The 10,701-nt window shown below is 38.2% G+C and overlaps 1 protein-coding gene across 1 annotated transcript; it reads right to left on the bottom strand.

Annotated features, from left to right (window-relative positions):
- Positions 1 to 634: 634 nt before the first annotated feature.
- On the bottom strand, positions 635 to 10,448 carry LOC104896561 (cyclin-dependent kinase C-1). The gene is given in 12 exon segments (XM_010683320.4): positions 635 to 1,430; positions 1,562 to 1,577; positions 1,580 to 1,631; positions 1,835 to 1,892; positions 1,974 to 2,113; positions 7,049 to 7,166; positions 7,302 to 7,422; positions 7,518 to 7,590; positions 7,680 to 7,789; positions 7,985 to 8,075; positions 8,202 to 8,292; positions 10,213 to 10,448. Coding segments are annotated over 12 exon segments (1,515 nt in total). The 5' UTR covers positions 10,320 to 10,448; the 3' UTR covers positions 635 to 892.
- Between the last annotated feature and the right edge of the window lie 253 nt (positions 10,449 to 10,701).

Raw genomic sequence — 10,701 nt, 5'->3', positions numbered from 1 at the left:
AAAGACTATACTGATACATCAATCAGATATCAGACAGTATTTTGTTAGATTAAAGCCTATCTCCTGAAGTTTCAGTATATATCAGTAATCAGAATTAGTCACAGCTCAGTAGTATATCTAGGGGTGAAAGTTCGGTGTGCGGTTTGGATTAGGGCCTAATCCAATCCGATCCGAATAAAATTTGGATTCCAATTTTTCAATCCGAATCCAAACCAATTAGGGTTTGAATCCGATCCAATCCAATCCGAAATTTCATACTCTAGATTGGATCCGATCCGAAAATCCGATTTTTTTAAAACTCTAGTTTTTCGATAAAATAAATTAAGCACAACAGAAGCCTAGTAGATCTAGGAAATAAGGAATTAAGTGCAGTTAGTGTTTTAGGGGAAGGATTGAAGTGCTATGTGTATTGGGCTATTTGGAGTAGTTTTTTCATAATAAAAAATCAGTTAAACACTTAAGCCAATCCAATCATAATACAAGACATATTACTATTTGGTATATTGGATTTTTGGATCCAATTACCCTCAATCCAATCCAATCCGAAAATCCAAATTTTCAAAAAATCTCAATCCGAATCCAATCCGAACACAGTTCGAATCCGATCCGAATTACTAATTCGGATTGGATTGGATTGGATTTTGGATTTTATCCGAATAACTTTCACCCCTAAGTATATCTACATTCTACAACAAAAAGGAATGTGACCCAAATTGAAACTGTAACATTAATGCTTCCGACCATGCTGCTGATAATGTTTCGTTCCCCTCATGTCTAAGTTATGCCCTCGGCCAGCACTGGAACCATCATAAGAACCGCCTTGTTGGAAATCTCGGGCAGTTCCATGACCACTAGAACCACCACCTGGTGGGCCCATACCAGGCATACCACCTTAAGTATCATAAGAAGCACCACCTCGTGGGCCCATACCAGGCAAGCCACTTGAACCATCATAAGGGCCAACTTGTTGGTAGATTTTGGCACCTTCGTGACCACCAAATCCACCATCTCGTGGGCCAATACCGGCTGTGCCACTTGATCCATATGCTGGGCCCTGCCCATGTTGCAGGTGTGAGACACTGCCACGGGCTCGCTCACCACCTTGACTTCCACGGTAGGGGCAACTGCGTCCTCCACCGTCATTCCCTCTCAGAGTATATCTGGAAGGTCCACGTGGCTTCCCGTGATGATAGTCAGGCGGCTCAGGCCCAGAAGGAACAGGCATTTGAGAACCATGCATGGGCCAATTAGGTCCGGCCTGCCCCTGAGCTTGGGCTTGACCAGACTGTTGAATGGGTAGAATGGGCAAGGGATGAATACTTCCTGGTGAACGCTGAAGTTTCTGACGTTTGGTTGCTTCCTCTTGCTGTCGTTGCTGTTGATGCCTTTTCTTAGTCGTGAATTCATGTGATGATTCATATTTTGGTAAACTGCTTCAGCAAGGTAGGATTGTGAGGAGCTATAAATAACACGACTATGTGTTTAAAGTTTAAACAGATTTTTTCAAGATGCGATACAGAGTAAAGATGAAACTTATCAAAGAAAGAGGAAATGTAAGTACCTCTTAGGATCACAAGCACTGGCTCAGTCCAAAAGTACTCAAATCAAGTGCATCGGTCGTTAGAGATCCTCTGTATTCAATAGTTACTGAGGGATCAATATGTGAAAAGAAACAGGATATATATATATATAAAGTAAATGAAGTATGCATCATAACAGCAATGCAACCAGGTCATTGCAATTAGCCAGATAATCCAGCTTAATAGCTTCTACAAGGGATTGAACATAGCAACAAGAAATTAATTGGTGACGAAAGCAACCTGCCAATTCATACCTGTGCAGGATCAAGAATCAGCATCTTCTCCAGCAAATCCAAAGCATGACGATTGAGGCTACCACATAAATGAAACGAAACTCAGTTTAATAAAAATTGGTAAAATCACTCATCGTTTATGTGGCAGCCCCCCACTTACTGTCTAAGATGTTCCCGCAGGCGCCTTCTCAATGGCCTGTTAGGCTTGAAATTGTCGTACCACGGTAGCTTCGTAACACCAGGCCAGTAGGACTCATCTGGGGCTCCACACAGCTCAAAGATCTTAAATATTTGCTCTGACTGAGATTTCCAAAATATATAAAAAATAAAATATAAAAACTGACATTTATTATTTTAGATACCAAATTATAGTAATGCAGAACTGACGTGCCACATTGGAAACACATAAAACAGGGCACAAGACAACAATCAAATGGTTGCAGTGAACTCGAGCTTAGGTTTGTCCCTAGGTCAAGGATGGCTCCCTAAGAAACACTTTCTAATGGCTCCCCTGCCCTCTACTATACAGAGATAGCAAAGCAAGAAAATCCACAAAACAAAAAGAAAAGGAAAAAAAAGAGAATTCCTCATATCACAAGCGTTATAAACTAAAGAGCATAGAACACCATCTCTCAATCTATCAGCCAGATACCAGTTCAAACAAACAGCAATAGATATAGAAAGATAGTTCGGGAAAGCCCCTCTCCTGCACCCCCAAATGGAAAAGGAAAAGAAGATAACTTCATGCGCCCAATAACTAAGAAGGCTTTCTAGCAGCTACACATTGTTCTGAAGGATATGTTCCCTATTTTCGCCAAATTATCTAGAAGATGGTGACAAGGAGATTTGTGCCATTCAGCAATAATATTGATAAGATGAGGATTCAGACAGAACATATTCCCATCTCTGTTCATCAAGACGAAATTTCCAACAAGCTATTTACCACAATACAGATGACAGAACACTTGACACCACAAAAACACATTGCATGACAAGGCAACCAATGCATAGTAGGTTCCTGCATCTGAAGTGGAAAATATTTAATTGGAAACAATGAAATGAATGTACAGGTGAAATTGTAAAAGAAATGTGCTGCTTAATTGATTGCCAGACGATACATATCTAAGAAACGGCAACTCTGCTTTGACGAGTTTAGCACTTGCAAGCATGTTTAGAAACATAATGTTACATATATTACATTATAAACAATTGGAGAGCATCAAATGTCAGCAAGGAACATAATTGACATATCAAAAAGAAAGCATCTATATATGCCTTGATCTATTGTAAGAATCTCTCATTAACTGATGACTTGATGAGCAATTATTGTCATAATATACAAACCTATGTGCCTATAACTTTCTCTAAGTCCCAGGCTTGATTATAAGAAAAGTTATGTTTTCAACTGGGCTATATGTATATAGTTTCCAAGCAAAGAGGATGCTTGCTACAAAATCTGATAGATCATTGATGTAAGTAAAAATTCAGCACCTCACAGCCGCGAAATTATTCTTAGCTATAACAAAATTAAATTTCTCATTAACGGGCTAATATATAGAGAGAGAAATTCAAAATTCTCATTTTAATAAAGTTCAGTAGCATATCTGGGAGCTCTCTGGTTCTTTCCATTTTCCACTTACCCTTTTCTATATTTAGAGTGGCCTGGAAAGATTAGGTGATATGGAAATGGTAGTAATTATATAGAATTCTAGTTCTTTGATATGGAAATGGTAGTAATTATATAGAATTCTAGTTCTGTTAGGATTCTATGTAAATTAGGAATTTAATTTCAGTTTTATTTTAAATAAGTGTTTAAATGATAAAGGAATCCTATTATATTCAGGAGTCTAATTCCTTATCATTGAGTCAAAGTAGGAGTTTTAATTTTCCTAATTATATTCTTATTAGGCGTGTGAAGTGTGTCATAAGTATAGGATAATTATTTATCTTGATCCTTAAGATAAAGATAGATAAGTTTATTAGGTTTATCTTTTAAGTTTTACTAGTTCAAGTAGGTTTAGGAAAATCTTGTACTATATAAGGGATTTTCGGCCATAATGAATAAATTAGATTGATTTTGAGTTAATTCAAGTTTCAGGAGAGAATCCACCAAGTTTCAGGAGTGAATCCAAAACCCTAGTTGAACTGTGAGCCGAAAATACGCCTGAGTTCTTCATATCCAATTATTGATTAAATAAAAACAACAAAAAAAAATACAAACTTTCATAAACCAAGTCCACTAAACTACATCAAGAGCCCAGACTAAGTGAATTCTTCATTAAGATTCACATCAATTGGTGTGGCTGCTGCTACTTCACCCCCATATCCATCGCCTAAGCCTCGCACACCCAGCTCGCCCCTCGCCTACTCCCTCGCTAAGCACACCTGCTTCGCCAAGCATCCCGCCTACGTCTCTCGCACCTCATCGCGAGCCCTCGACCTCCCACGCACCATGGGCGACAATCAAGCGATATGCTCGCAGCCCTCCGCGACAATAACGAGCAAATCCTCGCACAACTCACGGCCCTCACCACGAAGGTAAACAACCTTGAACGTGATGTCCAGTTTGCCTGACCACCTCCACATCAACCTCGCCGAGAGGATGACTTGCGGTTGGCTGACTTACCAACCTTTGATGGCGATCTAGATCCCGAAGCCTACTTAGAGTGGGAAAACCGTTTGGACAGGTTCTTTGATCACAAAAACTTGAGTGATGGATCACGGTTTTCTTATGCCATCCTAAAGCTCACTAAGTACGCGTCCCTATGGTATGAATCTACGCGCACAAGACGTGCTCGTGAGGAAAAACCTCCTATTGATTGTTGGTCCTCTCTAAAGGTCAAGATGCGAAAAAGATTTGTGCCACGAACATACCGCCAAGAATTCTTTGTACGTCTCAACTCCTTGCGCCAAACCAACCTCACTGTCGACCAATATATTAAGGAATATGAGAGACTACATATGGTGTGTGATATTAAAGAGGAGGATGAACAGAAAATTGCGCGCTTTCTACTTGGTTTCCATCGTTCAATCGCCAATTTGGTGGAATTGCAAGCATATGCCACGTTTGATGACGTTTGTATTCTTGCGTCCAAAGTGGAACGCCAACAAACCAAGCGCACACCTTGGTTTATGCCCCCTGCTACCTCGACAGATTCAACGTCCAGCCAAGCTTCGAGTGCCCCTGCTTGACTTGACTCGTCGAGTACTCAAGCAAATCCTGCCGCACCATCCTCGACCGCACCTCCATCGAGTGACAAGGCTGATCATGCTCCGATTAGGTCCAAGAAAACTCAATGATTTCGTTGCCAAGGACTCGGCCACATTGCAAGACACTGCCCTAACACCACCCTAACCACCCGAGAAGAGTTAGTCCTTTATTTGGCCGAAGAAGAACACCATCCTTCTACTTCTATGGATGAGGATGATTTTTGGTCGAATCAACCTATATGTGCACCGGAACAAGAGCATCCTTCCTTGCTAATTCGTCGCTCTTTGTTATCTTCTCACTGTGATGATTCTGTGGATGAGCAACGTAACAATTTATTCCATTCAAACTGCATAATCAAGGGTAAAGTTTGTCTTTTATCATGATAGTGGTTCATGTACTAACGTTTGTGATTGTCTATGGCTGAAACTTTAAATCTGCAAATGCGCAAGCATCCAAATCCCTATAAACTAAGCTGGTTGAATGATGATGGCATTTGGGTACGTAAACAAGCTTTAGTTGGTTTTCGTGTTGGTGAATACATGGATCAACTTTGGTGTGATGCTTTACCTATGACTGCATGTTCATTATTATTAGGAAGACCATGGCAAAGTGATAGACATGTGATGCATAATGGTAAAACTAATGTATACTCAGTTTTAATGGGGGATAAAAGAATGATTTTGCAATCATTACCACCTAATAGGCCCCCAGGAAGGAGAAGGAAAAGGAAGCCAAGACAAAGCTCATGTATGCATAAGTTCATGTCATCATGAAGTTTTAAAAACTGCACAAAACAAAAAGGAAGGGAGACAACAATTCTACAATGCGCCAAGGTTCTAAGATGGATTAGGAGACAAAGTATGGTTGTCACTTTCTGCTCAAAAGCTTCATGTGAATCATAAAGATGGAGAACCTATGGATGAAGGACCTTTGAAATTGTGGAAAAAGTTGGCTATGAAACATTCAAAGTGCTCCTAGGAAATGGAATATGTGCAACATTTCCATCTGTGATTTGGTTCCATGCTTCCCAGACTAAAACTTGTGGACAAGTTTTTTTCTAGAGGGGGAGTTTGATATGAAATGTATAATTATATAGAATTCTAGTTCTGTTAGGATTCTATGTAATTAGGGTTTTAATTTCATTTATTTTAATTAAGTGTTTAAATGATAAAGGAATCCTATTATATTTAGGAGTCTAATTCCTTATCATTGAGTCAATAGAGTTATATCCTAATATATTCTATTAGGCGTGTGAAGTAGTGTATAAGTATAGGATAATTATTTATCTTGATCCTTAAGATAAAGATAATAAGTTATTAGTTTATTTTGTTTTACTAATTCAATAGGTTTAGGAAAATCTTGTACTATATAAGGATTTTGGCCATAATGAATAAATTAGATTGATTTTGAGTTAATTCAAGTTTCAGGAGAGAATCCACCAAGTTTCAGGAGTGAATCCAAAACCCTAGTTGAACTGTGAGCCAAAAATACGCCTGAGTTCTTCATATCCAATTATGATTAAATAAAAACAACAAAAAAAATACAAACTTTCATAAACCAAGTCCACTAAACTACATCAAGAGCCCAGACTAAGTGAATTCTTCATTAAGATTCACATCATTAGGTGGAATAGTAAAAAGAAAGAGAAGACTCTCCTGCTAATCGGTAACCAACAGTGGGAACAGAGGCTGCATTTCAATTTTAAAAAATTCTATAGCCATTAGCTTGAAATAGTTAATAAGAGTTCATTATAATTGAAAAAAAGAGGGAGTGTTGCAGCTGACTGGGTTCCTTTTCTCATGGATTAGATCCCCTCCCACTCTTCTCTTTTTCCCCCTTTCAGCTCAGATAATTTTTATGCACAATAATCATAATAAATGAAAGGGTTCTCCCTACCCTGCCCACCCACCCACACATATGCACGCACACAACCAACTCAGGTAAAGACAGCAAAGTGGAGGAACACTACAGATACAGGATACTTGGTTTTAGTCTAACCGGAAATCCTCCGGTTTTTGCTTTACCTCATCTTTCCCAGGAAACAATGCTTTCCCGTCAAGAAGCTCAGCAAAAATACAGCCAACTGACCACATATCAACAGTAGGACCATAGTTCGTGCTGCCAAGCAACAGCTCTGGAGGCCTACAACAGTTAATAAAACATTAGCAATTGATCTAGACAACGAGATATTCATAAAAAAATAGATAGGTATAATATGCAACACAAAAAGGATATACTTAGAAAAAAAAAACATCATTCACTAAATCAATGACATACCTATACCATAGGGAAATGACCCGGTTGGTAAGATTTCCTTTATCATCATTGGCAAAAAAGCGGGCAAGACCAAAATCAGCAAGCTTCAAAGTTCCCTTGTTGTCTATAAGAAGATTTGAGCCTGACAGTACAAACATATACAAAATATCAGTCCACACTCCACAGGAACTTGCAATGAGTAGGCCAAGGAACATGGAAACTCTTCTTTGTCGACACCTTTTATATCACGATGTAATACTTGGTTTACATGACAATAGTGGAGTCCCGTCAAAAGCTGCTTCAAATAGCACTGGAATCACAAAAAAAATGTATGTGTTACCAGATACATGTTCTAATAATAAGTTTTGACTATTGAGAAGAAGCCTTAGACATATATACCTTGGTCTGTGGAACGGAAAATTTCCCAGCACGACGTGCAAGACCAGTTAAATCATGATCCATGTACTCTAACACCATGTAGATACCACCTTTTTCATCGTTATCATCAGCTGCAGCACACAAAACCCAATGAGGAGTAAGACCACAATATGATGAATGCAAAGGAAAGCCAACATAATAACTTGCTTGGCTTCCCTTGCTCATCCTTCTCAAGACCTGGGCCATAACATGCAGTAATCAAATCATCAACCACATACACATAAGATTTATCCACAGAAATATGCTGCCAAGTCAGTATATCTCACCTGGAGAAGCCAGAACCTCTTTTAATTTGATTATATTTTCATGATGCAGCTTACTTAGAATCTCGATTTCACGTAACGCATTAATTGGAAACTGGAAATTCAATTAAATTCCATTCAACATATTGGACAATAAACCTTAAACATAGCTGTATAATTAATTTCCAAGTATATTATTATCTGACAATCTACATAGATGGCGTGTTGCCTGAATACATACCCCGACAACCCCGTCCTTTTCATTTTCCATTCTTATCTTCTTCAGAGCAACAATTTCTCCAGTTTCAATTTCTTTGGCCATATAAACTTGCCTGTAAGCATAACATTATGCTGCCATTATTCATAATAGAAACAAAAGGCAAATAACATAGATTGGGTTCATTAGAGACAAGAATCGAGGTGAGGAGCAATGAAGATTGAAGAAAAGATACTGTGAACTTACAAGACTTCTCTATTTCTAGGAGAAGCTTAAGGAGTAGCAAGCCCACATCCAGATATATCTTAGAGTTTAAACAACAATATAAACAGTATCTAGTAAAATTCAAAAGCCAGCCCTGCCAACAAGATAGCACACATGCCACAGATGCTCGACTCTCACCCAAATCAACATTCGAGCATTAGTTCTAAAAACCGCAACTATTCATCTGGAAGGACTTCAACCCCAAAAATCTACCAATACATGTCAGAAAAACAGCAGAACAACTGAAAAGTGAATGCTGCAAACCCTCCAGAGTAATTATAATAATCATCCTTATAATAAATATTAACGCTGAAAAACTTGGTCCTATAGTAAATCTGATACAGGGTTCAGTGGTCAAGTTGTCAAAACGGAGCAATTCAGGGAATTAGATGAGATATTCTTAGAGAAAACCACCGAAAAGACGAGAGAGGTTGGATTGGATCAGGTGCTATGCCACATTATGTCAATTTCAGGTCATTAATAGACATACTCCACCCTACCTCAATACCAATGGTGGGTTTGCCAGCCAAGTTAAGGTAATAACCATAGACATCTTCCTAGTTTCCCTCAAACGTATTATAAAAACACCATCGATGAAAGTGTTACAATACTATAACCACACAAACATGTAAGAAATACCATAAACAATAATACTCGAGTCAAAGCTAGGAGCACGTCCAGTAATTCGATATGCTTAAAAGTAGAGAAAGAAGTCACATAGTAATAGTTTCACTTCACAGTCTCAAGCTTACAATTGACATCCTACACATATAATCATTAGTGCCAGAATTTTACACCTTATTCTACTTTATCTTATTGTTTTGCAGAGCATAAAGTAACCCCTTAACTTGTATTTTTCCATGTGAAAAGGAAAACCCTAAGCATTCCTCTTCCCTGTCTTTCCACCAGAGGGACCACTCGTGCTCATCCTCTCCCCTTCATACACAATGTCCCAGTCTGCTCCCTTCCTCCTCTTCCTTCTCATGAAAACTGCCTACCTCTTCTTATGCCAATCATAACCACAAAGTAAACCAACACTACATTCCCACAATTTGTCCCAATCCCCATTAGATAATTGCTAAGTTCACTCTTCGGAGGTTGGAGATCAAAGACTGTTGCCTAATTGTCTATTACATATGATTTCTTTATATCTCCAAATGTCTACTACTAGTGTTAGAACCATTTGATTTCATATCAAATGTCATTTCTTCCAAGTTCAACAAAATTCCACTAAGTGGCTAGAAAGTTTAGGCTGCTGCTAACAAATAATGAACAGGAGGTTTTTATGCTATACCTTTCTTAAACCAATACAAGAAACACTTTCTTGGATCAAAATTCCATAGAACTCTACCCTTTTGTACATCAACCAGACATGAACACGAAACTAGAACCTCTTTTCTGATACAACAATGTTCATCAAGAAGCTAATTTAACATTTATTAACGATAAATCAAACAAAAATGGTAAAGATAACCCAGAAATTGAATTTCTAGTCTTATACTCTTTCATACCTTTCAACATGCAAACACAGCAAATTAGGGTTTTCAGCAACAAAAGAAAAAGTAACCCACTTCAATTTCAACCTAACAAACCCAAATGTGCTATTAAATTTCAGTCTTGCTTAACCTTAATTTAACTTAAAATTACCCAACATTCAAATTCTTACAATTATTATACACACTATATCATCGAGAAATGGGTAATTAAGAAACTCAAAACAAATGAATATAAATCAAAACTTGCAAAAAGATAAATAAAGAGGAAGAATTACGCGTAAGTGCCTTGACCAATTTGTTGCAACTTCTGAAAAGAATGAATGCTTCTAGAACCACCAAATAGAGTTTCTAAGTTGAGTTGCCCTGATTCTGCTACCGCCATTATTGAATGTGAGTTTGTGGGAGAAAGACTTGAGGAGAGAGAAAGTGTTGTTGGAGTTGCTTTTGAAATAGCAGCAGAAGTAAGTAGTACGGAGGGAGTGTAAACAAATTGAAACAGACAATGATGATGAATTGATGATCCTTCCTATTAAATACCTTCTTCCTAGTGATGGTGCTATATCTACAAAGAAGGGGAGGGGGATTCGAACCTGTGACCTATCGTTCACAACACCTCAATCTTAACCACTAGGCCAAGACATCCTTGGTACTATATCATGTTTTGTCGCATCATTCTTTGTGTTAAATTCACGTGTCTATGGTTTGGAAAAATATCTACGAAACTACAACCCTATGTCCCAAAATGTGTTTATGTTGTGCCGTTA

This window comes from Beta vulgaris, chromosome 6 (assembly GCF_026745355.1).
Source record: "Beta vulgaris subsp. vulgaris cultivar EL10 chromosome 6, EL10.2, whole genome shotgun sequence".
NCBI lineage: Eukaryota > Viridiplantae > Streptophyta > Magnoliopsida > Caryophyllales > Amaranthaceae > Beta > Beta vulgaris.
The sequence above is the reverse complement of the archived record's forward strand: the minus strand, read 5'-3'. Positions and strand labels throughout refer to the sequence as shown.